General features: G+C 65.6%; 5 protein-coding genes across 8 annotated transcripts in view; 4 read left to right on the top strand and 1 right to left on the bottom strand.

The window, feature by feature from the left end:
• Window positions 1–5,563, top strand: part of CACNA2D2 (calcium voltage-gated channel auxiliary subunit alpha2delta 2) — a 194,932-nt gene extending 189,369 nt beyond the window's left edge. For all 4 annotated transcript variants that reach the window (XM_040568597.1, XM_040568595.1, XM_040568596.1 and 1 more), the window contains 15 exons: window positions 521–618; window positions 730–820; window positions 981–1,043; window positions 1,148–1,251; window positions 1,329–1,427; window positions 1,526–1,620; window positions 1,854–1,901; window positions 2,022–2,093; window positions 2,279–2,431; window positions 2,516–2,568; window positions 2,673–2,728; window positions 2,836–2,959; window positions 3,088–3,197; window positions 3,350–3,438; window positions 3,829–5,563. In XM_040568597.1, the coding sequence (XP_040424531.1) occupies window positions 521–618; window positions 730–820; window positions 981–1,043; window positions 1,148–1,251; window positions 1,329–1,427; window positions 1,526–1,620; window positions 1,854–1,901; window positions 2,022–2,093; window positions 2,279–2,431; window positions 2,516–2,568; window positions 2,673–2,728; window positions 2,836–2,959; window positions 3,088–3,197; window positions 3,350–3,438; window positions 3,829–3,957 (1,384 nt within the window). In that variant the 3' untranslated portion in view covers window positions 3,958–5,563. The remainder of the gene's footprint in view (window positions 1–520; window positions 619–729; window positions 821–980; window positions 1,044–1,147; window positions 1,252–1,328; window positions 1,428–1,525; window positions 1,621–1,853; window positions 1,902–2,021; window positions 2,094–2,278; window positions 2,432–2,515; window positions 2,569–2,672; window positions 2,729–2,835; window positions 2,960–3,087; window positions 3,198–3,349; window positions 3,439–3,828) is intronic.
• A 1,113-nt stretch (window positions 5,564–6,676) lies between these two features.
• On the top strand, window positions 6,677–9,378 carry TMEM115 (transmembrane protein 115). The gene is made up of 2 exons (XM_040568638.1): window positions 6,677–7,610; window positions 8,221–9,378. Exons 1-2 carry the CDS (start codon window positions 6,757–6,759, stop codon window positions 8,420–8,422), a joined length of 1,056 nt encoding a protein of 351 aa, XP_040424572.1. The 5' UTR covers window positions 6,677–6,756; the 3' UTR covers window positions 8,423–9,378.
• A 258-nt stretch (window positions 9,379–9,636) lies between these two features.
• On the bottom strand, window positions 9,637–11,153 carry LOC121075416 (cytochrome b561 domain-containing protein 2). Its single transcript, XM_040568639.1, has 3 exons — window positions 11,024–11,153; window positions 10,878–10,915; window positions 9,637–10,799 (listed from the first exon to the last, which is right to left on the bottom strand). The coding sequence occupies exons 1-3, from the start codon at window positions 11,148–11,150 to the stop codon at window positions 10,296–10,298; spliced, it is 669 nt and encodes a 222-aa protein (XP_040424573.1). The 5' UTR covers window positions 11,151–11,153; the 3' UTR covers window positions 9,637–10,295.
• A 132-nt stretch (window positions 11,154–11,285) lies between these two features.
• NPRL2 (NPR2 like, GATOR1 complex subunit) lies at window positions 11,286–16,318 on the top strand. The gene is made up of 12 exons (XM_040568636.1): window positions 11,286–11,431; window positions 11,694–11,785; window positions 11,867–12,035; window positions 13,151–13,259; window positions 13,510–13,646; window positions 13,859–13,956; window positions 14,050–14,086; window positions 14,183–14,276; window positions 14,351–14,468; window positions 14,592–14,734; window positions 14,956–15,053; window positions 15,743–16,318. The coding sequence occupies exons 1-11, from the start codon at window positions 11,360–11,362 to the stop codon at window positions 15,021–15,023; spliced, it is 1,137 nt and encodes a 378-aa protein (XP_040424570.1). The 5' UTR covers window positions 11,286–11,359; the 3' UTR covers window positions 15,024–15,053; window positions 15,743–16,318.
• Window positions 15,061–24,802, top strand: ZMYND10 (zinc finger MYND-type containing 10). The gene is given in 12 exon segments (XM_040568637.1): window positions 15,061–15,299; window positions 15,743–15,851; window positions 16,845–16,961; window positions 18,160–18,213; window positions 18,304–18,402; window positions 20,439–20,578; window positions 20,871–20,971; window positions 21,904–22,076; window positions 22,329–22,454; window positions 23,890–24,011; window positions 24,118–24,243; window positions 24,477–24,802. Coding segments are annotated over 12 exon segments (1,344 nt in total). The 5' UTR covers window positions 15,061–15,207; the 3' UTR covers window positions 24,562–24,802.
• Window positions 24,803–25,231: the final 429 nt, after the last annotated feature.

The raw sequence follows: 25,231 nt of genomic DNA, 5'->3' as shown, positions 1-25,231 counted from the left end.
ACATGCCAGCAGCTGGCCCTGGGGAGCAAAGGGCCGGGTGGGCACGGTGTCGCTGCCCCCCGTCCCCAGGGTCCCCAGCGTGCGCCCAAGGTAAGTACTGCTGCCACTGGGTACAAGCGGGGATACGGGGTGCGGTGGCAGAAGTCGTGGCACTCTCCCAGTACGGGGAGACCGGGGCAGGGGTGCATCAGTTTGTACCAAACTGGGCAAACTGGGATGCCTTCAGACATCATCCAGCACCTGTGAGGGCAGCCCTGGGGCTCGCGCACCTCCAGGGAGGTGACAGCACTTTGGTGGCACCGCAGTGCCCACAGAGGTGACAGAGCCAGGGGCACCGCGGGCGGCAGAGCTGCCCGGAGGCCGGCGTGGCTCTCCATGGGGCGAGGAGGTGACACGGGGCCCGTGGGCACCTGGCCGGAGCCCGGCAGGAGAGGGGACACGAGCACGACCAGCGCGGGGGGAAAACTGACCTTACCTTTTCCATCCTTGCGAACCACAAATGTTGTCACCCAAACCCCAGAGAGTATTGCAAAGACCTCGACTTGTCGGATAACAACACCGAGTTCCTGGAGAACTTTATTGCCCTCATGGAAAAGGTGACCCCAGACTCCAAGCAGTGTGAGTAGCCAGGGCCGGCTCGCAGGGGATCGCAGGGCGTGGGGTGGCAGCGCGGGGGCGTGGGTGGCCCTGCGGGCACCGGCCCTCACCTCCTGCTCCTCCTCTCCCAAGGTGACAATTTCCTTCTGCACAACCTGATCCTCGACACGGGCATCACGCAGCAGCTGGTGGAGCGCGTCTGGAAGGACCAGGACCTCAACACGTAGGCAGGGGCGAGGGGACCCTTCCCCGCAGCCGCCCCTGGGGACGCAAGGGCAGAGGGGCTCAGGGACATTGTGGGGTGGGACAGGGGACAGGGACAGAGCCAGGGGAGTGAGCAAAACGCTGCCAACGCCTGGCATCCCTGTACCCTCTCCCTGCAGGTACAGTCTCCTGGCTGTCTTCGCAGCCACTGATGGGGGCATCACCCGCGTCTTCCCAAACAAGTGAGTGTCCTGGTGGGGTCTGCGTGCCCGGCCCCTTGTGGTGACACATCTGATGGCAGAGCTGGGAACAAGTGACATCCATGACCATGTCTGCTCCCTTCCAGGGCTGCGGATGACTGGGAGGAGGAACCGGAGCCTTTCAATGCCAGCTTCTACCGCAGGAGCCTGGATAACAAGGGCTACATCTTCAAACCGCCCTACCGGGACGGTGAGTGCCAGTGGGGTGCCGTGAGGTGGCCCAGGCTGGCCCTGCGTGTCCCCTCATGCCACCCCTGCTCTCTGCAGCCGGATACCGGGGGCTGGATCTGGAGAACAACACCATCGGGATCCTGGTGAGCACCGCCGTGGAGCTCAGCATCGGGGGCAAGACGCTGAAGCCAGCAGGTGAGCAGGGGCTGGGCTGGGGACATCCCTGTCCACCCCGAGCCGGGGCTGACCCCGTCCCCCCCCCGCTGCCTGCGGCTCCCCTTGCTCTTCCCCAGTGGTAGGGGTGAAGCTGGACCTGGAGGCCTGGGCGGAGAAGTTCAAGGTGCTGGCAAGCAACCGGACGGACCGCGACCAGCTGGGCGCCCGCCGGGTATGCTGGGGACAGGGACAGGGGCAGGGACAGGGACAGGGACAGGGCTCTGCTTACCCGGGGGGTGGCTGGGGAGCACTCCCAGGCTGTGCTGCCCGTGTTCCCTCTGGCTCACGGCCCCAGACCCATCACCCTGCACGTGGCGCCGGTCCCCATCCCGCTGGGGACGGATGGCCCTGGCAGGGGAGGATGGTGTCCCTAACCCCTCCGTGTGCGGCCATTTCGGTTGACAGTGTGACCCCTCGAGCAGCTGTGAGATGGACTGCGAGGCCAACAACAAGGTGGGTGGTGGGCAGGGCTAGGGGCACAGTGGGGGTCTGGGGGGGCCCTGCTGGCCCCTGTCCACCTTCTTCCCCCCAGGGGGGCCGTGGCGGGTAGGTGACGCTGTCCTCCTTCCCCAGGACCTCATCTGTGTCCTCATCGACGACGGAGGCTTTCTGGTGCTCTCCAACCAGGAGGATCACTGGTACCAGGTGAGCACTGCAGCCCCCAAAACGCTCCTCTCCTGGTGTGCATGATGCCGGCAGGGAGCTGAGGACTCTAACCTCGTGCCTCATGTGACGTTACACACCTCCGCAAGTCCCTGCCGTGGGAGACCCAGAGGCACGGTCCCGCCGTCCCCGCTGGGTGCAGACTCGGTTTCGGTGTCCCCATCCAGGTGGGCAAGTTCTTCAGCGAGGTGGACGCCAACCTGATGTCCGCCCTCTACAACAACTCCTTCTACACCCGCAAGGAGTCCTACGACTTCCAGTCCGTCTGCGCCCCCGAGGCCCAGAGCAACACGGGCGCTGCGCCCCGCGGCGTCTTCGTGGTGAGTGCCCCCCAGGACCCCCAGGGTGCCCCGGCATCACGCGGGGACCCGCTGCCTCACTTTTGCCCCCTTCTTTGCTCGCAGCCCACCGTGGCCGACCTGCTGAACCTCGCCTGGTGGACCTCAGCCGCGGCCTGGTGAGTGCCGTCCGTGCCGCGTCCCCTCCTCAGGACGCCGCTGGGGGACACCGGTGCGTCCCCAGGGCTGGCGCAGCTCACGCGGCCGCACGCTGCATCCCTAGGTCCCTCTTCCAGCAGTTCCTCTACGGCCTCACCTACAGCAGCTGGTTCCAGACGGGTGAGTGCAGGGACGGGCACGTGGGGGCGGGCGGGTGACATCCCCCTGGCTGGGGACACGCGGCCCCGGGGCCCGCGCCCCCGTCCCACGGCACTGTGCGGGCGCAGAGGACGTGACGGCGGACAGCATGGAGGCCCGGGAGACGAGCTGCATCATGAAGCAGACGCAGTACTACTTCAGCACCGTCAACGCCACCTACAACGCCATCATCGACTGCGGGAACTGCTCCAGGTGGGTCTGTCCCCACGGGTGGGGGGCTGCGTGACCCTGTGGGCTTGGGGGGGGGGGGAGGGGGAGGACAGAACGGGATGGGAAGGGACGGGATGGGACAGGACGGTGACCAACCTTGCGTCCCCCAGGCTCTTCCACGCGCAGAGGCTGGCCAACACCAACCTGCTCTTCGTGGTGGCCGACAAGCCCCTCTGCAGCCAGTGCGAGTCTGTCAAGCTGCTGCAGGCGGAGGTCAGGGGTATCCTTTGGTGGGCTGGGGGAGGGAGCGCAGAGGGCTGTGGGGTTGGGGGGGGGGAGGGGGCTGCCCCATGGCCGTGGGGACCGTGGGGCACCCCATTGTCATCCCCGCCACCGCCACCCTGGTCCCCATCGTTTCCTTGACCTGCGAAGCTCCCCCGAGAGACCCGAACCAGTGCGAGCTGGTGGACAGGCCCCGCTACCGGAAAGGCCCCCACATCTGCTTCGACTACAATGCAACCGTACGTGGGGGAGGGCGGGGGGGGGCGCAGAGCCGTGGGGGGCCCCCGGGAAGGGATCAGAGCGGGGGGCTCCCCGTGGGGAGGGGAGCAGAGCTCTGGGGGATCCCCAGGGGGGGCAGAGCCATGGGGGGGGGGGGGGCGGAATGGAGCTTTGGGGGAGCCCCCTGGGGGAGATCAGAGCCCTGGGGGGACCCTGGGGGAGCGGAGCCATGGGGGTCTTGGTGGGCAGCACCATGGGGGTCTGGGGGGTGCACCATGGGGGTCTGGGGGGTGGGGGCAGCGCCATGGGGGTCCCCAGGGACGAGGCACAGCGGGGTCACATCGGGTGCCCCTGGGGCTCGGCAGCAGCTCTGGGGGTGCCCCACGGCCGCTCTCCCTTTGCCCCCCCAGGAAGATACCTCAGACTGCGGCCGAGGGGCTTCCTTCGCCCCCTCCCTCGGGGTCCTGCTCTCCCTGCAGCTGCTGCTCCTCTACTCCAGCGCCAGCCGGCACCCGCTGCCCCCGGCCGCCTGCCTTTAACCCACGCCTGCCGCCCTCCTGTTCTCTCAGCCTCCATCTCCATCCCCTCCCGAGGCCCAGCAGGACGGGAGCGACCCCCCTCGGGGACCCCCCCCAGCCCCGGGGCCGCCCCCCCCGCGCTCCCCACGGCCGCATCCAAAGAAGAGCCGGGGTGCGGGCAGGGGCCCCCCAAACCAGGACGGCGTCCAGCCGCTCTGGCCGCTCGGACTCCGAAAGCCCCCGCCGGCCGCCCCCCCGCCTTGTGCCCCCCACCGCAGCTCCCCCGTCCCTCGCCTATTTTTTTAGCCTGAAGATTTTAAACCAGATCTTTCTACATTTAGTTTAGCCTGGAGAACGACGGTATTTGTTGTCAGCGACAAGGACATGTGGGAAAAAAAAAAGGGGGGGGGGGGGGAAAACATAACACGAAAATAGGGAAGGTGATGGAGACGTGATTTGGTGGAGGTATGATTTGTTTGGGGGGGGCCTGGCCCCCTGGGCGTGCGGGAGGACAGCGGCGGGTGGCAGCGTCCCTGCGGGTGCGGGGAGCCAGGCATCGCCTTTGCCAGGACGGGACCGAGTCCACGGTCCCCGCTCTCAGCTCATCTGCTCTCATTCATCCTTGGGCACAGAAATTGGGGTGAAAAAGGAGGAAAAAAAAACAAAAAACAAAAAAAAATATTTTTTTTTCTTTTCCGTTCTGCAGATCACTGTGAAACCCTTCCCGTCTGCCCGCCCCAGCCCTGCTCGGCCCCTCCGTCCCGCCCTGCCAAAGAAACCGCGTGCCGGCCAGCGGGACCTGTCCCCAAACGGGATGCGCTGTGCGTCCCCAAATGGGACGCGCCGTGTGTCCCCAGATGGGACAAGCTGTGTGTCCCCACATGGGATGCACTGCCTGTCCCCAAAGGGACACGCTGTGTCCCCAGACGGGACACGCCGCCTGTCCCCGAGCCGCCCGTGTCCCCAGCGGGGCCGTGCCGGGTGCCGCCAGGTCCCTGCTGGGTGCCCCCAGCTCCAGCCCCACGGGCGTTTTTTTTTTTTTTTTGGGGGGGGGGGGGGACAGGAGCAGACCCACGGCCACCCGGGACGGTGGGGAGGGGGCTGGGGAGGCACTAATTAGCGCTGGGGTTAATTAATGGTCATTCTGCTTGTAGCTTTCTCAGTGTGTGTTTGGTTACTGTCTCTGGGACCCGTGTTTGAACAGATGGCTCTGTGTTACCGGGAGTGTGTGTACTGCTGTAGTCTAGTTAGGTGCTCCGCGAGAATACCGCCACTATACATACCTATAAATATATACATATATAGTCTATTTTGCGTTAAAACCAAGGAGACGGAGGGACGGCGCGGCCCCTGCCCCGCCACCGGGGTCGTGGCCTGCCCCTTCCCCACCCCGAAAGCTTCTCTCTGCTCATTCAAAGGCTTTGGGTTTTTAATTGGTTTCCTTTAATTTATTTTTTATTTGTTCTCTTTTTTTTTTCTTTTTTTTTTGTACAGAAGAGTTGGAAAACTCCAAAAACCAACAAAAAGACAATTTGTAAGATATCGTGCGTGTGACTCCTTGTAAAATATTTTCAAATGGTTTATTACAGAGACTCAGTTATTAAATAATGTTCATATTTTCACTTCACAGGCGGTGGCTGCGTCATTTCCCGGGGGGGGGGGGGGGGGGGGGTGACAAGGACCCCGGCGTGTCCCCTCGCTGTGCCGGGGGGCCTGGGGGACACAGCTGGGACCGGGGTGGGACGCGGGCAGGGCATGGGTGGGTTCGTGCGGCCGTGGGCAGGGCCCCCGGGCTCCCCCCAACCCTGTGTCCCCTCGTCCCCGTGTCCCGTGGGGCCGTGTCCCCTGGTGAGCGCGTCCCCCGGGCCGTGTCCCCAGGCGCCACCCTCGTGCCCGTGTCCGCGTGCCTTGGGGTTTGTGCCCCGCCGTGTCCGTGTCCCCTGTCTGTCCTCTCTCCCCGTCCCGTGCCCACGTCCCTTGTGACCCCCCCCCCATGTCCCCCGTGTCTGTGTCCCCCGGGGACAACACCCCCGTGCCCACCTGCGCCCCCAAACCACGTCCCCCAACCCCCGTCTCCCAGCATCCGTACCGTGTCCCCTGCGTCCGCCGCGTCCGTGTCCCCTGTGTACCTCCTGTCCCCCACATCCCCGTCCCCTGTGTCCGCATCCCCCGTATCTGCGTCCCCTGTGCCCCCCGTGTCCACGTCACGCTTGTCCCGTGTCCCCCGTGTCCCCCGTGTCCTGTGTCTGCGTCCCCCATATCCACATCCCCCACGTCTACGTCCCGTGTCCCCCCTGTTCACGTCGTACTTGTCCCGTGCCCCCCGCGTCCCCTGCGTCTGTGCCCCCCGTGTCCGTGTCCCCCATGCCCGCATCCCCCGTATCTACGTCCCCTGTGCCCCCCACGCCTGCGTCCCCCGTACGTCCATGTCCCCCACGTCCATGTCCCCTGTGTCCATGTTCCCCGCGCCCGCGCCCCCCGTACGTCCATGTCCCCGTGCCCACGCGCCGTGTCCCCGCGTCCGTGCCCCGCGTCCCCGCGCCCCCCGCGCCTCACGCGCCCCCCCCCCGCCCCGCGGCACCAGCGGGCGCGGCTCCGCCCCGCCCCGCCCCTTTCGCCCCGCCCCGCCCCTCCCGTGCCCCTCCCCCGCCGCGCACGCGCAGCGCCGCTGTTTGTCCGCGCCCGGCCTGGGCCCAGCGGCGGCGCCTGACGGGGGCCGAGCGGCGCCGGGGCCGGGCCGGGGCGGAGCGGGGGCAGGGCCGGGGCCGGGGCCGCGGCCGGTGCCCGGGGGGCCCGGAGCGGCGTCGGGGCGGCCCCGCCATGCGGCGGTACGTGCCGGTGTCCCGGCAGCAGCTGGCGTGGGCGCTGGGCGGCAGCAGCGTGGTGGTGAAGGCGCTGAGCGGCGCCGTGGTGCTGCTGTACGCGCTGTCCTTCGGCCTGGACACGGCCTACGGGCTGGCCGTGACGCCCGGCTTCCTGCTGCCGCCCGGCTGCTGGCTCTGGACGCTGCTGACCCACGGGCTGGTGGAGCAGCGCGCGGCCGCCGTGGCGCTCAGCCTGGGCACGGTGGCGGCGGCCGGGCGGCTGCTGGAGCCGCTCTGGGGGGCCCTGGAGCTGCTGGTCTTCTTCGCGGCCGTGAACGCGGCCGTGGGGCTGCTGGGGGCCTGCGCCTACTGCCTGGCCTACGCCGCCACCTTCCGCCTCGCCTACCTGTTCGAGGTGCGCATCCACGGCACGCTGGGCTTCCTGGCGGGCGTGCTGGTGGCCCTCAAGCAGACCATGGGCGACAGCACGGTGCTGCGGGTGCCGCAGGTGAGGGTGAAGGCCGTGCCCATGCTGCTGCTGCTGCTGCTGGCCGCGCTGCGGCTCGCCGCCCTCGTCGAGAGCGACGTGCTGGTCTCCTACGGCTTCGGGCTGCTCTCCAGCTGGGTCTACCTGCGCTTCTACCAGCGGCACAGCAGGGGCCGCGGGGATATGTCCGACCACTTCGCCTTCGCCACGTTCTTCCCCGAGATCCTGCAGCCCGTGGTGGGGCTGGCGGCCAACCTGGTGTACGGCCTGCTGGTGAAGGTGAGGGTCTGCCGGAAGACGGTGAAGCGCTACGACGTGGGCGCCCCCTCGTCCATCACCATCAGCCTGCCGGGAACGGACCCCCAGGACGCCGAGAGGAGAAGGTACCGCCCGCCCCGCGCCACTGCAGGGCACGTTTGCAGGCGGCTTGTAAACCCGCCGCTCTCCGTCTGGGGGGGATGTGGGGTCAGGGCGCTGAGGGGAGCCTCCTCCACGGGGCCTCCAGCTGGCACACACCCGCTGCAGGCTGCCCGCCCGCTTCCCAAGCCAAAATCACAGCGCTGGGGCCGAGCGGGGGGTCCCGGGGAAGGGGTGTGTCGGGGAGCGGGGCGCGGTTCCTGCTGCCGTGTCCTCCCCGCCACCGTGGCGCAGCGGGAGGCGAGCTGAGTCAGCGCCGCGACCCGGCCCTCCCGCACGTGCGGCGGCAGCTCGGTCACGGGGCGAGGCGCCAGCTCGCTGCTCGCCTCGCTCCCCTCCACTTCTGGAGCGGCATCCGAGCACACCACGTGGCGAGGGAACTCTGCACGTCGTGTCTCGGTGGCTCCGTTTGGCTTCACCGCCTCTGCCACAGCCCCCGCTCGGGCAGCCCGTGGGTGCTGGTCGCCGGCCGCCCCGCCACGGGGCTGTGCGCGGGGTGAGAGCAGAGGGGAAGAGCGGGTAACGCGCTCCGCGTCCGTCCCCTCACCCCGGTGTCCACCTGCCCTTGCCCCGCAGGCAGCTGGCCCTGAAGGCGCTGAACGAGCGGCTGAAGCGCGTGGAGGACCAGACGGCGTGGCCCAGCATGGAGGACGAGGAGGAGGAGGTGGTGGTGAAGAGCGAGGGCCCGCTGCCCACCGAGGCCGCCGCCGCAGCGGGGAAGGCGGCCGGCCACGAGAGCAGCCTGATCACCTTTGAGGACGCCCCGTCCCAGCCGTGAGCTGCGGCCGTGCCGGCCCCGTCCTCCCTGCCCAGCTCCACGGGAGAGCCGCCAACGTCCGCACGGGGACGCTGCCTGCGGGGACGCTCCTGGCCCGGGGACGGGGGCTGCCTCACCCCAGCGCCGAGGGCCTGACCGCCGCGGGGCTCTGCCTCTCGCTGCCCCCCGGCGTGGACGGGGGCTCCCGCGGGGAGGTGGACGCCTGCGCCGGGAGCTTTGTTCCGGAGGGGGACCTTGGGCTGGTCCGCGCAGGCTGGCCCCCTGCTCCGAGGCCACGAAGGGACCTCACGGCACCCCGGGAGCCAAGTCAGCGAGTGGCACCGCGCTTCCTCGCTTCTCTGCACTCGAAACTCCGTTTTCTCCTTTCTCGATGTAGTTTTGTTCCCGATCTCGGGAACGGGAAGGCTCGTGGGTCTTTTCAGAGTCCTCTGCCCGTTTCCACCCTCCCTCCCTCCGCCCCCGCAGGAGGCCGACGGAGCTCCCGCGTGGGGCCAGCGCCCGCTTCCAGCTCTGCCACGGGCGCCCGCAGCGGGGATCGGCCCCGACCCCCCCGGGCTTCGTTCCGTGGCGTTGGCTCTCTTTTTTTTCCCCTCTCCTGCTGCAGCAGCGCCCCAGAAGGGGCTGGTGCCCTCAGCTGCCGCTCAGCTAATCCGTTTGCCAGATTATCCTAGAAGCTGGAATTAATTTCTACAGCGGGGCACAAGCTGCTTCCTCTGGCACCGGGTTTCTCTCCTTCAAGTAGAAACGGGCTCCCCCTCCTGTCCTGCTCCCTCTGCGTGGCCGGGCTGTCCCTTGCGAGGGAGGGAGAGGCTGCTCCCCAGAGCTCCTCGCCCCGGGGCTCTGGGACGCAGCCCGTGGCGTCATGAGTTTATTTTTCTAAAGGACCACGCGGGAAGGTTTTGTCACCCAGGGAAAACACAGACGTTTCGGTATCAATAAACAGTTCTTTGAAAGAGCGCTCGGTGGCCTCTCCACGCCGCAGCCGGGGCACCGAGCCGTGCCTCGAGGAAGAGTTTTCTCCCCAGACGGGGGGCTGCTCGGTGCCAGGGATCTGCGGAGGCCCCCGGGGGCTGAGGGGCCCTGCCGACCGCCTGCCTGTGGCTGGTGCCGCTTCAGGTCCTCGGCTGGAAAACCAAACCCTCGGTGGCTTCAGGAGGTCCCCTTTCTCCGGGGCCAAACCCCGCCCCGGGCAGTAAGGAGGCCGTGCCACGCTGTAGCTGCCTGAAAACTTTATTGAATAAAAGCTCTGGATACAGACGAGTTCCCCAGCTCGGGCGCTGTTCCCAGCTCTCCGGCCCTGCCAGGAGCACGATGGGGAGCAGCCCCGGGGCCGTCCCGGCGCGGCCCGCGGAGCCCCGCGACGCTGGGGCCGGGAAGGCGGCAGGCTGTGGCGGGAGGAGAGGCGCTGCGGTGGCTTCCAGCCTTCCCGAGGGTCGCTCTGCTCCAGGAACCGTCCCCGGGCCCTGCCGCCAGCTCCCGGCCGGGGCTGTGCAGAGGACAGGAGCCCGTGCGGCTGCCCGCCGAGGTTCCTCCTGCGCTCACGCTGTTCCGTGCACCCCTCGGAGGACGAACCGGCCCCCGGCAGGCTGCAAAACACCCCCTGGCCCCCGCCAGGCTGAAACCTCGCCGCCGTTAACCCGGCGGCACGGGAATTCGCGCGCGGGTGGGAAGGGAGGGGGAAGGGGCAGGGATCCCCCACCCTCCCCTTCCCAGTGCCGGGGACCGGCGGCATCCCCGGCGCTGGGGCGCGTCCCAGCCGGCGCGCAGCCCGCGGGGCCGCCGCTGCAGGCGCTCCGGGACTCACGAGAGAGGCGAGCGGGCGGGAGCCCGGCTCCGCGGAGCTTCCCCCGGCGGCGGGACGTCGTGTGGGCGCTCAGTGCTGGCTCCGCTTGCGGTACAGGTAGGCGTTGCTCACCTGGTTCATCACCACCAGGCTGCTGAGGAGCGGGCAGAGCACGGCGAGGTACCAGGCGGCGCCGCTGACGGCGGCGGTGAACCAGAGCGAGCACATGCCCAGCACCAGGCTGGCGCAGCCCAGCAGGTAGCCCACCAGCCCCGCCGTGGCGTGGTACAGCCGCAGCTTGCCCGGCGGCCAGCCCCTGGCCAGCTTCGGGTAGAGCAGCAGCAGCCCGCCCAGGCTCTGCCCGCCGGCGTAGAGCACGGCCAGCAGCCCGGCGCGGCCGTGCCAGGTGTGGAAGTGCCCCTTGCCCTGCAGGTGCTTGTTGTAGGCCACCAGCGCCAGCCCCAGCAGGGCGCAGAGCAGCGCCAGCACCTGCAGGGCCCAGTGCGCCCGCACCTTGGCCTTGCGGGACAGGGCGCGCAGCGGCGAGGCCTCGGGCGAGAAGACGAGCAGCGCCTGGGTCAGCAGCAGCGAGAACTGCGGGCGGGCGGCACCGGGCGCTCAGCGGGGCCCGGCGGCGCCCGGCGGCGCCCGGCCCCGCGGCCCCGCACTCACCGCCAGCGCCATCAGCACCGGGTGCCACGAGAAGAGGCCTGCGGGGAGCGGGGGCGGGGGGGGGGGGTGAGGGAGGGGAGCGGGGGGCACGGCGCGGCCCCGCGGCCCCCCCCCCCCCGCCCGCCCGCCCGCCCGCCCGCACTCACTGGAGCCCGGCCGGGCCAGCGCGGCCACCCCCGCCGGCAGCCCCAGGGACGCGGCGTGCGCGGCGGCGGCGGCGGCGGCGCGCAGCGAGCGGAGGAGCCGCGGCTCCCCCTCGGCCGGCAGCGACATGGCGGCGCCGGGCGGGCACGCCGCCGCGGGCGCCGGAGGGGGGCGAGCGGCGAGCCGCCGTTGGTCCGAGCGGCCGTCTGTCCGCCCGCCCGCCGCGCCGATTGGCCGGGAGGGGTGCCGCCCGCCGCCGAGGCCCGCCCCCCCCGCGACGCGGCCGGGGCCGGTAGGGGGCGGGGTAGGCGCGCGGCGCGGGCCGGGAGCGGGCGGCCATGGGGGGCAGGATCGAGTGCGTGTTCTTCAGCGAGTTCCACCCCACGCTGGGGCCCAAGATCACCTACCAGGTGCGGCGGGGCGGGGGCGGCGGCACCGGGCGGGGGGGCAGAGCGGCGCCGAGGGGGGAACGGCGGCGGGGCGGAACGGTTCTGCGGGGGAGCGGCACCGGGGGGGGGACCCGCGGCGAAGGGACACCGGTGCCGCAGGGGGGCCGGCGGCGGGGCCGGACCCCGGTGCCGCGGAGAAACGGCGCCGGGGGGAAACGCGCGCCGCGCGGCAACGGTGCCGGGGCGCGGCGGTTCCGCGGCGGCCATGGCGGTGTCGCCGCAGGTGCCCGAGGACTTCATCTCCCGGGAGCTGTTCGACACGGTGCAGGTGTACGTCATCACCAAGCCCGAGCTGCAGAACAAGCTCATCACCGTGTGAGTGCCCGCGGCGCGGGGGGCGCGGCGCCCACCCGCTCCCCGCCGGCCCCGGGCGCAGGCTCCGCTGCCTCCCCGCAGGACGGCCATGGAGAAGAAGCTGATCGGCTGCCCCGTCTGCATCGAGCACAAGAAGTACAGCCGCAACGCCCTGCTCTTCAACCTCGGCTTCGTCTGCGACGCGCGGGCCAAGGCCTGCGCCCTGGAGCCCATCGTCAAGAAGCTGGCCGGCTACCTCACCACCCTGGAGGTGAGCCCCGCGGCGCCTCCTCCCCGGCCTGCCCCGCGGGGCCAGGGGCAGGTTTGTGGCCGAGGAGGGCGTCGTGGGGCTGTCACCCACGCACAGCTCCGCAGAGGGGGGACCTGGGGGTGCCGGTGGCAGCAGGCTCACCGTGAGCCAGCAGCGTGCCCTGGCAGCCAGGAGTGCACACCGCGTCTTGGGGTGTGTTAAACACAGCATGGCCAGACGGTCAAAAGAGGTGATTGTCCCACTATGTTTAGTGCTGGCGCGGCCTCACCTTGCGTATTGCATGCAATTCTGGGCTCCAGGGACGTAAAGGTGCATGAAAGCATCCAGAAGAGGCAATAAAAGTGGTAGAAGGGCTGGAGGGCATGTCCTGTGAGGAGAGGCTGAGGACGCTCCGTTTGTCTGGTTTGGGGAAAAGGAGGCCGGGGGCGACCTCATGGCTCTCTGCAGCTCCCTGAGGAGGGGAAATGCAGAGGCAGGCGCCGGTCTCTTCCCCCCGGTAACGGATGTCAGGACGCATGGGAACGGCACAAAGCTGCAGCAGGGGAGGCTCAAACTGGACGGTAGGAAAAATTCTTTACCATGAGGGTGGCCGAACACTGGGACAGGCTTCCTGGAGAGGTGCTGGATGCCCCATGGCTGTCAGTGCTCGAGAGGCATTTGGATAATGCCCTCAGTAATGTGCTTTCACTTTGGGTTAGCCCTGAGGTGCTCACACACGTGGACTTGATGTAGGTCCCCTCCAGCTGAACTACTGTGTTCTGTTCTATTCTATTCTGAATTTTAAGGGTTACAGATGCCCCCAGACTTCTCCCTGAGCATTCAGCAGGCCTCTCCTCTTGTGGATCTTGAATCAAGCAGGGGGGCTCCCCAGCCTCCTGCTTCCTTCTTGCTCTGCAGTTTTTTGGTTTTTTTCTTGGGAAGATTCTTGCTTTAGTGGTGGTACGGGGTCTTCGCTGTTGCTACAGCGCATTCCAGTGGCAGCCTGGCTCAATTTGCTGCTCTGCTAGAAGGAAGGCTCACTGAGGCTGACAAAAGGCGGCATCTGGGCCGTGCGGCTCCTTAGTCAGTGACCCCTCTGGGAGGAGCTGACTCGACCTCCTTCCCGCCGCCTTTAGCTGGAAAGTGGCTTCATCTCCAACGAGGAGAGCAAACAGAAGCTGGTGCCCATCATGACCATCCTGCTGGAGGAGCTGAACGCCAAAGGAAAGTGCACCCTGCCCATAGGTAGGTACTGCAGCTGTGCTTGCCCAGCCAGGCAGTGAGGGCGGAGCGGGGCTGAGAGGCAGCAGCCGTCCCTGCGCTGCGTCCGGCACCTTGTGCTCGCGGCTGGAGCCTCCCTGAGCCAGCCTGGCTCAAAGGGATGAGGTTTTTGGCCACAGACACCTTCCTCCACGTAGCTTTGAGGCGTTCTGGGACTGCTGACTGCAAGCTCCGGAGGCTCCTGTAAGAACTCAGGCTCCTTCTTCCCCTGCAGATGAGTCGAACACCATCCACCTGAAGGTGATCGAGCAGCGGCCAGACCCCCCCATTGTGCAGGAGTATGACGTGCCCGTCTTCACCCAGGACAAGGACGACTTCTTCAACTCCCAGTGGGACCTCACCACGCAGCAGGTCTGCGTGGGGAGGGTGCTTAGGGCATGAACTGCCCCCGAGCTCCGTGGTCCCCAGCACAGCTCAGTGCTCCCCACCTTTTGTGCTCGGTGCTGCAGGTGACCTGTTCGCTCAGCACGCCAGGGAGTCTCGTGGGCAGTGGGGTGATGCTATGGGTGGCTCCTTCAGGATTTTGCCCCCTGCTACCCGTTACCTCCTGTTCCCCCTCCCAGATCCTGCCCTACATCGACGGATTTCGGCACGTCCAGAAGATTTCCGCTGAAGCCGACGTGGAGCTGAACCTGGTGCGCATCGCTGTGCAGAACCTGCTGTGAGTGCGCGGGGGAATGAGGCCGGCCCCGACTCGGGGTGGAAGGGACTGGCCGGGACTTCTGCCCCTCTCACCTTTCCCCTTGCCCTGCAGGTACTACGGGGTCGTCACGCTCGTCTCCATACTCCAGGTGAGCTGGCAGCCACAGGTGGTGTGGCCACACGGGGGACACCCGTCGTCCTCCTGAGTCGCGGCAAAACCAAGCTGCTCGTCCCTTGCTCCCCAGTACTCCAACGTCTACTGCACCACACCGAAGGTCCAGGACCTGGTGGACGACAAGTGCCTCCAGGAGGAGTGCCTGTCCTACGTCACCAAGCCGGGTACGCTGCTCCCGTGTGGCGTCCTGGTGCCCGGGGACCCATCCGTGGCAGCTGACAGCGTCTCGTCCCCGCAGGGCACAAACGAGCCAGCCTCCGTGACGTTTTCCAGCTGTACTGCGGCCTCAGCCCTGGCACGACGGTGCGAGACCTCATCTCCCGCTACACCCTGCAGCTGCAGCGGGTGGACGAGAGGTCGGAGCCCCATCCGGGGGCGTGATGCGGGAGGGCTGGGGCAACAGGCAGGGGATGGAGGGGGACATCTGAGGGCTGAGCATCGCGTCCCTCTCTCCCCTGCCCCACCCCCACCCCCCCCAGGAGGCTCATCCAGTTCGGTTTGATGAAGGGGCTCATCCGGCGGCTCCAGAAATACCCCGTCAAGGTGGCCCGGGACGAGCGCAGCCACCCGGCGCGGCTCTACACGGGCTGCCACAGCTACGACGAGATTTGCTGCAAGACGGGTGAGGAGCTGTGGGGCAGGGGGTGCTGCGTGCCCGGGGGTGGTTTTGGGGTGTTCCCCCCTCACCTTTCGGGAGCCATTAAACCCCAGAGGGGCAGCGCACGGGGTCCAGTCGCAGCAGGGCGGCCAGGCGGGGATGGAGGAGCTCGGGGGGGGGTGGTTTATGTGGTGTGAGGAGGGAACACGCAGCGCTGACGCCGGGCACCCCGTTTTCCCCCCCAGGCATGAGTTACAAGGAGCTGGATGAGCGCCTGGAGAACGACCCCAACATCATCGTGTGCTGGAAGTGATGGAGCCGGGCCGGCCGGGGCGTGCGCCATGTGTGTCCCCAAGTTGTACCCCCGTGTCCCTGTGCCCCCTGTCCCCCCCGTTGCCCCCCGTTGTGTCCCCACACGGTCCTGGGCACCTCCAGGGTGCGGCGGAGGCCCCAGCCGCCATCATGGCCGCCGTTGCCATAGCGACGCCGACACCGCCATGGCCGCCGCGGGGCCGCTGCTGCCCGCTGAGGCCGAGGCGCTGGTGCAGGCCCTGCGGGGCACCGAGCTGCGGGACGCTGGCGGGCAGGGGTGCGGGGGGGGCCCTAGGGGTGAGGGGGGGGTGAAAATTTGGGGTGTCCCCAATTTGGGGGGCATTGGGGGTCTCCTGAGGGGATGGGGAGGGGGCCCAGGGGGTCTGAGGGGTGTAAGCTTGGGGTGTCCCCTCTGCGGATCGGTGGGGTTTGGGGTCCCCAGGGGCTCTGGGAGGGGGGTGAACAGGGGCTGTAAATGTGGGGTGTGCTCCACCCCTAGCAGTTTTAGGGGGTCTCCAGAGGGTCTGGGAGAGGGGTAGCGAGGGGCACCAGGTCTGGGGCTGCCCCAGTCTGGGGAGGGGCAGAGGGTGGTGGGAATGGGGGGCTGTAAATTTGGGGTGTCGCCCCTGAGGGGGGATGGCTCTGAGGTGTCCCCTGAGGATTGGGGAGAGTGGAGGTGAGAAAGGGCCCCAGCTGCGGGGTGACCCGGCTGCCCCGCAGGTGGCTTCGGCAGCACGAGAGCGTGGAGAAGCTCAACATGCACGCCATCCTGAGCGCCGCCGCCGGCCAGGAGCAGCTCCTCACCGAGCTGCTCGTCACCCACGGCAAGGTGAGCCCTGGGTGTCCGGGGGGCACCCGGCTCTGCCCAGCCCTGTCCCTGCTCCCCGAGCTCTCGGCCCGTCCCCGGTCTGTCAGGAAAGGTGGCGGCGAGCACCCCGCTTCGTCCTGCGCCTGGCTGCAGGAGCCGGGTGTTCCCCGCCGGAGGAATGCGGGTTCTCGTGGCTTGCCCCACGCGGGTGCTGTGGTCCTGGTACTCCTCCTCGGGTTTCTTGGTCTGTGACAAAATCACAAACTGCATGGTCGGGAGGGACGGCGTAAGGCAGGGCAGCGGGTGGGGGCAGCAGCGATCCCTGTGCCAGGCCCTCAGCCTCCAGCTGGGATCGGCTTTTGGACAACGTCCAGTCTGGGGATAAACCGTCGATGGCGAAGAATCTGCTGGCAAAGATAGTTGACTGGTGGTTTGCCATTGTTGCTTTTTTTAAAAAAAAAAAAAAAATTAAAAGCCAAGCTGCGGTATTCCTGCCTGTTGTTCTCCGGTTCCTCTCTAGGCGCTGGTTTGCGCTGGCTCCTCTGGCTGCAGGTCCCTGCCCCGTACCCGGGGTGGCTCAGCCACGGAACAGCCTGGGCTGCATGGGGACGTGTGGGGCCCTGGCTCTGCCCAGACCTCAGGGAGATTTTCCCCTTTGTAACCCCAGCAGCACTCCCTGCCCTCTGGTCTCTGAGGCCAGAGGCTCGGTGAGAAGCTGTTGATTTGTGATGCCTCTCCAAAGTCTGTACAACTGAACACGGGTGATAAAAGTCCTGTTCCTTTTCGAAACGTGGCAGTTGTGTCGGGAAATAGCAGTTCTGCCTGGTCCCCTGGCTTCCCAGGCTTTCCCACTCATGCAGTATCTGCTGCGAAGGGAAGGCTCAAAAACTGGTGGGGTAAGAAAGCAAATTGGTGCTGCGTTGCGTGCCCCAGGACCGAAATGGCCACGGGGCGCTGGGCACCAGCCTGGCCCCTCTGCCTCGCGCCGGTCTGAAAGGCTCCGCTCCCGTCCAGATTCCCGTTCTCATCGGGGAGCTGATCTCAGCGGAGGTCTGGAAGCACAAGGTCTTCCCCGTGCTGTGCCGGCTGGAGGACTTCCACCCGAGAAGCACCTTTCCCATCTACGTGGTGGTGAGTGGAGGGAGCAGCGGGGACAGGAACCGGGGGTGTGATGGGGCAGCCCCGGGCAGGCAGGAGGGGCTGGTGGCAAAGTGCTCATTCAGCCAGTCACCCGTGGCGTGACAGCCTCGGTCGGTCAGTGACAGCCTCGGTCAGTGACAGCCTCGGTCAGTCGCAGCCATCCTGAGAAACCCAGGCAGGTGCTCGGGTCGCCCCTGCCAGCTCTGACACGCAGTGCTGGGGCTGCGTCGTGAAACGGCACCTGGGCTCGGAACAGAAACCGAGGAATCGCCCGTTTCCTGAAGCTGCAGGAGAGCTGGGCAAGCAGCAGAGTTAGTTCACCAGCCTGGAAATTGGGCAGACACTGCTATATTTAAAAATAAATCCTGCGCTGAAGGTCTCAGAGCTGTGATTTTACCTCTCAGCAGGCTGAGAAGTCACTCTTGGCAGCAGGTTCTGTACCTGCTGGTTAACAGACCCTGCAGGACTGTGTTTTGTCTGGTAAAGAAAAATACAGCCCCTGGGATTTTGGCAGCCCCTGTGATGTCCTCGCCTTTTCTGTGACCAGGAGCAGATCAGTGCCAGGAAAACTGTCAGAAGTGCTCCCCCACACACACCCTTCTTCCTGGAGAGGCGCTGAGGAGCCCTCTCAGGGAATGGCTAGACCCTTTTTCCCATCCTGGCTCCTGAGCAGCTATGCCCCGGGGGTATTTGCCCCTCTTTGAGCACTGTTTTTTCTCTGGTGTTTCTAACTGCTGCTTATGTGCCTCCTCGTTTAAAAAAGAAAAAAAAAAAAAAAAAAAAGAAACAGAAATAGGAGCTTTTTCTTACTGAGAGCAGAGATCCCTCGGGCCACTCTTGGCAAGAGAGTGATCTGGGTAACTTGGCTTCCCTGTGGAGGGATGCAGCCCTTGCTCTAAGGCAAATCTGCCCCAAAACTCTGACGTTTTAGCCAATTTTCATTCCAGAGTGACACCTTGCTGGGGAAAGGCGGTGTCTTCCCTGAGCAGCTGCTTGTCTGCAGCGTTGCCTCAAGGCAGTTATCTCATGGGTCCTGGTCTCAGGACAGCGCTGTCCATGCTGGCTTTTGGCCACAGCTGTAGAAGCAGCTTCTCGGGAGAAGAGCCCTGCGCCTCATCCCGTTGCCGGTGTCCCCGGTGCTGGCAGCCACCCGCTCCGTTAACTCCCACTTGCTGTTTTCCCCCCACAGCTGCATCACGAAGCCTCCATCATCAACCTCTTGGAGACGGTGTTTTTTTACAAGGTGAGTGGCACGTTCAGCTTTCTCTAGCGTAAAGGTGGGAGGTCACGGCTGTGGGGGCTGGCGCTCTGTGAACCTCTTGTCATTGTGAAGGAAATCTGCGAGTCGGCAGAGGACAGCATTCTGGATTTAATCGATTACTGCCACCGAAAACTGACCCTGCTTGCGGCTCGAAGCACCAACGGACAGGCAGTGACCCAGAAGGAACTTGATCCCAAGGACCTGGCCAGCCTGTCGTCCATGCAGGTGAGGAGAAAGTCCTGTAGCTTGCTGGGGACACAAGTGACAGAGGCAGCAGGCAGCCTGAAGGAGCCCAGAGAGGTCTTCTTACAGAGAAAGCCTCGGCTGCAGCACTGGCACCTCCTGCCCTTTCCGAGGCGGTCTGGTGTTAGAGATCATCTGCGCCCAGCTCGGACAGGCTGCGTGCTCCTCCCTCCACCCCACAGCTGCGCTTCCTCCCTGTCTCGTGACAGTGCCAGCTTCAGGCTGCCAGCAGGACAGATTTTTGAGTCGGGGGGGGCACCTGGGGAGTTGATAATTAGGCAAAGTAATCAGTGCAGGGGGTTTGGCCATTTGCTGCTGCTCTTGAAAGCTGTGTGGGTACGTCTCCGTGGAGCTTATGAAACCACCTGATCTCGGGCTGCCACTGGAGCCAGCCAGGGTTAACCGTGAGAGAAGTCCCATCCGTAAATCCACGTATGACACAACTAGGAATTGCCCTAATGCATTTCCCTCTAACTTCCTCTGCTCTCCGAGAAAACACCTCCTCTCCTCGCTGGTCTGGGCCAGCGGCGAGTCCAGGGCTGTTCGCGGTCGGGTGTTTCAGGGGGGCTGCGCACAGCTTTCTGCTGTGGGAGCTCTTTTTGCTTCCCAGCACCTAAATTTTTCCCTTGAGCTGTGCAGATCACGAGGAGCGTCTGGAGAAATGGAGTTAAAGCGATAGCCTGCAAACTTGGCAGCACCTCCCCTCTGCGTCCATCGTTTGGCTTGCTGCCCGAGCACGTGCTCCTCTCCCAGAAAGGGGAAGGAAGTGGAGGGCTCCTGAGCACAATAGGGATGTTTTCCAGGAAATGCTTTCCCAGCTTGAGCTGGGGGGGGGGGGGGGGGTGGGCAAGGGCTCTCAGTTTGCGCTTTGACACAACTCGAGGAAGAACAATCCTCTCTAGCTACTTGGGTTCTGAAAAGCGCTCGCCTCCCAAGAAGCCTGGCTTCCCCCGATTTATCCCAGCCTCTCCTGACTCTGCATACAACAACCCCGTGCTAAAAAAGCAGTTCCTGCCCTCTCCTGCGTCGCGGGGCCTGCTGTCTGTTACGGCTGCGTGCTGCGGTGACCCTGGGGCACTCTGCTCTGCTGGCACCCAGCAGCACCGATAGTCCCTGCGCCGCGGTAGCAGGGATGAGGTCCAGCTACCAGCGGGAGCTGTGGGGAAGCGGGGCTCCTGTGGGCAGCCCCACGAGCTCTACCACTCTGCCGGGGGAGTTTGGAGAGGGAGGTGGTGACTTGTGCGAGGGGGAGAGCCCAAAATGCTCTCCTGGAAGCTTTAGAGGAACGCGAGCGGTGTCCGATGGGAGCTGCTGAGGTCAGTGCTCTGCACGCACGGCCGTGAGCTGGCGAGCATCTGGGACGGGAGCGGAGAAGGAATTGGCACCTCTCAGCCCTGACATCGCGATGGTCTCAAAAGAGGCTGACTCAGAGGACGTTCAGGCTGCTAGCCTGGGCGCGTGGAGGATGGAGGTGGTGTCCTCGCTGACTGGAGGCCGGGTTGCGTAGCTGTGGGCTGGGTTAGCCACAGGGACGTACTCTGCTGGCCCTAAGCGAGCTGGAGGGGAAAGGCAGCTCCAGAAAAGGGTCAGATCAGGACTGCTGCTGTGCCTGGGCCAAGATTCTCCTCCTCGTCCTCGTGATGATGCAGCCCCCCTCTCCTGCAGCCTCGCGTGTCTCCGCCAGGCCACGAGGTGATGCCAGGGAGGGAGAGAGCAGCAGTCTGGGACTGTCCTCTTCCAGGGGGTGGCACTCCTGACACCACCGGTACCCCCCCCCCGTGGCCTGTAACGGGTAGGGAGATGAGGGACGAGCTACAGCAGGCTGCAAGGACTCCTGTCCCTGCTCTGGCAAACAAGCAGCACCGCTGCAGTCCAGATGAGAACCAGAGTTTGTTTCACGGGGTTTTGGTTTCCTCCCCAGCCCGTGGTTGCTGATGTGCAGCCAACAAGCTGCCTCCTCGTAGCTCCTGGGAAATGGGGCCTGAAATCCTGAGTCTGTGCTTGCCCCTCCGCAGGAGCTGCAGAAGCAGGCGGAGGCGATGGAGTTTGAAATTTCCCTGAAAGCCCTGTCCGTGCTGCGGTTCATCACTGACCAGGTGGACAGGTGGGTGCCCAGGGGCGGCAGAGGACGTGCCCTGAGCAGTCCTTTGGAGGTTCCTGCAGGTTGGCGGCCTGGGCCCCCTTCAGCAGCTGGCTGCATCGGTGGTGGCAGCGGCACTACGCCCCGGGAGGCGAATACAGCAGCACTCCACCCTGCTCTGTGGTACTTGTGGGAACAGGAGCTGCTCTGACTGTCATTGTTTTTCTGCTGCCTCTCCCAGTTGCCTCCGGGAGCGTTTGTATCTGTTCTGGCCTTTGTCTGGGCGCACCATCTCACCCTTTCTTTATATCTCCAGTTTGCCCCTGAGCGCGCTGACACGGATGCTGAACACCCACAACCTGCCCTGCCTCCTCGTCGAGCTGGTGGAGCACTGCCCGTGGAGCTGCCACGAAGCAGGTACAGAGCGTGCCCCGCGGCACCTGGGGCGCCGTGGTGTCTTGCTGGGACCTGCGTCTGCTGACGGGTCTTCTGCGGAGCCCTCGCAGCCCTGCAGCTCTGCAGCCAGGCACGGCCCCCTGCCGCCCCCCAGCTTCCTCGCCACGTCCCTCTGAGCGGGCACAGCCTGTGGGAAGCGGCGCTCGCCGCTGCGGCCCTGCGAGGGGAAGGTGCCTCAGCAGGGGTTCACAGCGCAGGCAAGAGAGGAAGAGATTGGGGGAAGCACGTGGCTCCAGGCCTGCTGAGAGGAGCCCAGCTGGATGCGGGAGCTTTCCTTCTTCCTCCGGACAGGAAATGCGTCCCTTCTCTCCGCCTGCAAGCTTGGGGTGTCAGAGGAGCTTTGATCCAGGGCCCCGAGGGAGGGATGGGGAAAGAACCAGAGCGCAAAGGCATTTCCAGGCTGTGCAGATGCAGGGTTACATCCTCCTCCACCCCCCCCAGAGCAGCACAGTCGCTTGTTCTGTCACGTCAGTTATGGTCGTGCTTCTTCTGGCTTTCACCGGCAGAAGAACCTCGGGAAGAGCAGGTACTGGCCCTGCTGATATCCCAAAACGTGCCTCTGCAGCCGCGCTGGTGGGCTCCCCCACCATCTGCTAGCGTTCTTCAGCACCTGGCCGAGTACAGAAGGTGATATCGCAGGGATCTTTTAGTTCCTGCCACAGCCCTATTGCTTTAAGACGTGTTCTTTGTGCTCTTCGTGCTCTCAAGTATATTGGTTTTGTACCAAGAAGGCTGCTGTGCCGAGCAAAGGGGTGGGGAAGCTGAGGCAGGCAGAAACTGGGGGGCTCGCCTGAGCCAGAGCAAGGAGGTGAGCGCAGGGCAGCACCCCACCTCCGAGCTGTCTTTCCCGAGGCAGCTCTCTCCCTGGAGCCCCATGTTTGTCTCTCCCTCAGGCAAGCTCAAGAAGTTTGAGAACGGTGCGTGGCACGTGGTGCCCCCTGAGGATCAGGTGAAGATGACCAAGCTCGATGGGCAGGTGTGGCTTGCCCTCCTCAACCTTCTGCTCAGCCCCGAATGCCAGCGCAAATACCACTTCGACAGCTTCAACAAGAGCCAGCTCCTCAAGGTAGGCTCTCTAGGGGACAGCGGTGTGAGAGCGGCGGGGTCCGACACCGTGCCAGCGGCAGCGAGGGCTGCGTTTTTGCTGGGGCACCGCTTGGGACCCCCGTGAGTCGCTCTGACGGTGCCCCGTAGACCTTCCCTGCCGATGCCCAGCACGCAGCCGGAGCCCTCTCACTCCTCAGCCCCATAACCCGGCTCTGGCTCCCTTGTCCTGACCTCTCTCCCTTTGCTTTTCTCACCCCGTGCGTGGCCGCAGCTCCGGGCGTTCCTGACGGACGTCCTCCTGGACCAGCTGCCCAACCTGGTGGAGATGCAGAGATTTCTGAGCCACCTCGCAGTGACAGAGCCGGCTCCCCCAAAGAAGGATCTCGTGCTGGAGCAGGTATCGGGTGGCTCTTCCAGCTCTTCTCTTCTTCCAGCTCTTCCCTCCAGCTGCTCCGCTTTGAGCTTTGTCACTCCCTTCCCCTTTTTTCCTGCTGCCAAACTCAGCTCTGGAGAGGTGGTGGCACAGAGGAGCAGTCAAGCACCCGTTTCACTGTGACACCATTACTGTTGGCTCCCACTTCACCCACTTCTCCTGCCCTTCGTCTGCCACAGCTGTGGCCAAGCGGTCACTCCTAATGGCGTAAATGCTGGGCTATAAACAGCTATCGAGACTGCACTGAATCTTCGGGGTGGTGGCTCCATGGGGCAGAGACAACCACCGGCTCATTTTAACAATTAACTCTTTGTTTGACATTTATCGTTGTTTTCCTGCTGGATTCTGGCCTTCCCTAGGAAGAGCCCCTTCTACAGCCCTGGCCAAGGGCCGCTTGGCACGCTGCCTACGGAAAAACGCCAAGGCAGTGGTCTGAGGAGAGAGGCTGGAGTCAGACGGATTCCCTGCTGCTGCCTGGGGCTTGGCAGATGGGCCCTGAGGGTCTTCAGACATCGTGGGGTCCTTGGGTCTTCCAGTCTGGGCAGTGGTAACTCCTGGAGAAAAGTGTTTCTGATGCCTTCTCGTGAGCTGACGGGGGAGAAACTCTGTGTGTAAAGAGGAGGGCAGATCTCTAAAGCATCTCTGTGCACCCCAGCTTAACTGCCACCGTGTCAGTGGGGCAGAGACAGGCATCTGTCACGCTGGGGACCTCGTCCAGCCCTTGTCCGGGCTGCTGCTCTTCACCACAGCTCCGCTTTTGGGCTTGTGTTGCTCCTGCCTCCGCCAAGGGCAGGCAGGGGGAGCCAGCTGGAAGCACACGCACGGGCTCCCCGCTCTGCCCAGCAAGCACTGAACTCACTCCCTGTCACCGAGCCAAGCTGAGAAAAGTCTTTTCCATTCGGTTTCCCCCAGAGCAGCCTCCTCCCCTCCCAGGCCTGGTTATTTTTACTTGGCTGGAGATGCCAGCGCCGTTTGAAGCATCCTCCTCCTCTCCGTGCGCCGCTCTGGGCTGGCGCTTTCCCTTTTGCAAAAACCAGCCCTTCCCCTGGTGTTCGCATTTGGGGAAGTGACGAGTGGAAAAATCTGCTCAGGCAAACGGCTCCGGAGCGCTGGGTTCACGCCGCTGCCTGGCGCAGCGCTGAGAGCACGGGGCTCCGTTTGGGAGCCGGGGCCTCGCAGCCGAGCTCCTGCTCCCGAAGGTCGTGCCTGTTTCACCTAACGCCCCTCACCTCTGTTGGGAAAGGGGATCCGTCCCCTCCGGGTAACCGAAAACACGCGCTGTGCCTGCACCTCTGCGTGCTGCCTCTGCTCACTCTGCTCCTTGTCCTCTGGGCCAGCTGCCCTCCTGTCCCCTGCCCGTCCCTGTGCTGCCACCCTCCAGCTCTGCCTCTCCCGCCAGGTGCCCGTCATCTGGGACCACCTCCTCAGGAAAAACGCCGGCAGGTGGGAAGCCCTCGCCAAGCACCAGGTGAAGCACGCCTTCAGCCCCACCGAGGAGGAGCTGAAGCTCCAGGCACGCCGGTGAGGCCCTGCTCCACGCCCGGCACGACCAGTTGCCCCAGTAAGCAGGGACTGGCACCACGGCAGCTCGCTGCTTGTCGCCTCTCCCCTTTGTACCCCGCTGCAGGTGGGCGCAGACGTACAGCCTGGACATGCTGGAGGCTCTCGCCCCCGACAAGCCCCGGTGCCGGGTGTGCGGCGCAGAGGCGGCCAAGCGGTGCTCCCGCTGCCGGAACGAGTGGTACTGCACGCGGTAAGGCAGCCCGGAGCCCCCTGCTCACCCCGCTCTGCGCCACGCAGAGGGAACGTGGCACCAAAGCGCTGGCGGAGGGGCTGCTGGCGAGCGCTGGGCTACTGCTGCGGGGTCGGCGTGTCCCGGCAGCACTGGGGGTTGGCGGTGGCACCGCTCAGCTCACGGGGACGGGCTGCGTCCCTGCTCGGTTGGGCAGAGCGGGCGCAGCCCTGAGCCGCGGCTCCCCCTCGCAGGGCGTGCCAGGTCCAGCACTGGCAGAAGCACCGCACGGCCTGCAGCCTGCTGGCACAGGCACCGGGGACAGCGGGTGCCCCGTGAGCGGGGCAGAGCCTGGCCTGCAGCCTGCGGCCCAGCCGCCAGGGAGGAGAAGCCCCTCGGTACCACATGGGGGGGCTGACAGCAGCACCTCCCCGCCCGCTGCTCTCCGAGCCCCCAGCAGCCTCAGCCTCCCTCTCCCCACCGCTAACCACCACCCCTCCTTCTGCACCCCGCCGGGGCTCGGCACCCCCTCTTTTCTCCTCGCTGAATATAATAAAACCACTTCCTCCCCTCCCTTGCACCCAGGGGCAGGTTTGTGTGTTATTTTTTTACTCCGTGCAACACCAGAAATCCTGGAAAACCTGAAAAAGAGCCGATAGCTGTGTGGTTACTAAAAAAGTCAAGCCCCCACCCGCCACGCAGGGCGTGGGCCCGTCCCTGCGGTGAGCGGTGAGCCGGGCAAAGAGGCCCCCAGGCCACCTCGTGTCGTTAGAGCAGCAGGGGCAGGAGGCAGAGGATGTGGTTAGCACGAGGACCTGAGCGAGCAGTCGAGTTTCTGGGGTGTTCAGCGTCTGCCATCTCCCAGGCTCCGAGGAAGACGCTCCCTCTCCTGGGACGTCAGCACCAAGGGCTTGGTCCCAAGGCGCCGTGGGCCCCAGAGCACTGTGGGGGGGGGATCCCAGTGCTGTCACTGGTGTCACTGGGGCTTGCAGCAGCTCGGCTGGGAGCT

The sequence above is a fragment of the Cygnus olor genome, chromosome 10 (assembly GCF_009769625.2).
Source record: "Cygnus olor isolate bCygOlo1 chromosome 10, bCygOlo1.pri.v2, whole genome shotgun sequence".
In the NCBI taxonomy this organism is placed as follows: Eukaryota; Metazoa; Chordata; class Aves; order Anseriformes; family Anatidae; genus Cygnus; species Cygnus olor.
The sequence above is the reverse complement of the archived record's forward strand: the minus strand, read 5'-3'. Positions and strand labels throughout refer to the sequence as shown.

What these genes read in the sequence shown, in the direction of transcription:
- LOC121075416 (XM_040568639.1), bottom strand. Translation starts at nt 11,150, where the DNA reads ATGTCGCTGCCGGCCGAGGGGGAGCCGCGGCTCCTCCGCTCGCTGCGC. An exon ending in GCTGGCCCGGCCGGGCTCCA is followed by an intron (nt 10,916 to 11,023) that starts GTGAGTGCGGGC and finishes CGCTCCCCGCAG; the next exon opens with GCCTCTTCTCGTGGCACCCG. An exon ending in CGGTGCTGATGGCGCTGGCG is followed by an intron (nt 10,800 to 10,877) that starts GTGAGTGCGGGG and finishes GCCCGCCCGCAG; the next exon opens with TTCTCGCTGCTGCTGACCCA.
- NPRL2 (XM_040568636.1), top strand. Translation starts at nt 11,360, where the DNA reads ATGGGGGGCAGGATCGAGTGCGTGTTCTTCAGCGAGTTCCACCCCACG. An exon ending in CGCTCGTCTCCATACTCCAG is followed by an intron (nt 14,087 to 14,182) that starts GTGAGCTGGCAG and finishes CTTGCTCCCCAG; the next exon opens with TACTCCAACGTCTACTGCAC. An exon ending in GTCCTACGTCACCAAGCCGG is followed by an intron (nt 14,277 to 14,350) that starts GTACGCTGCTCC and finishes TCGTCCCCGCAG; the next exon opens with GGCACAAACGAGCCAGCCTC.
- TMEM115 (XM_040568638.1), top strand. Translation starts at nt 6,757, where the DNA reads ATGCGGCGGTACGTGCCGGTGTCCCGGCAGCAGCTGGCGTGGGCGCTG. An exon ending in CAGGACGCCGAGAGGAGAAG is followed by an intron (nt 7,611 to 8,220) that starts GTACCGCCCGCC and finishes CTTGCCCCGCAG; the next exon opens with GCAGCTGGCCCTGAAGGCGC.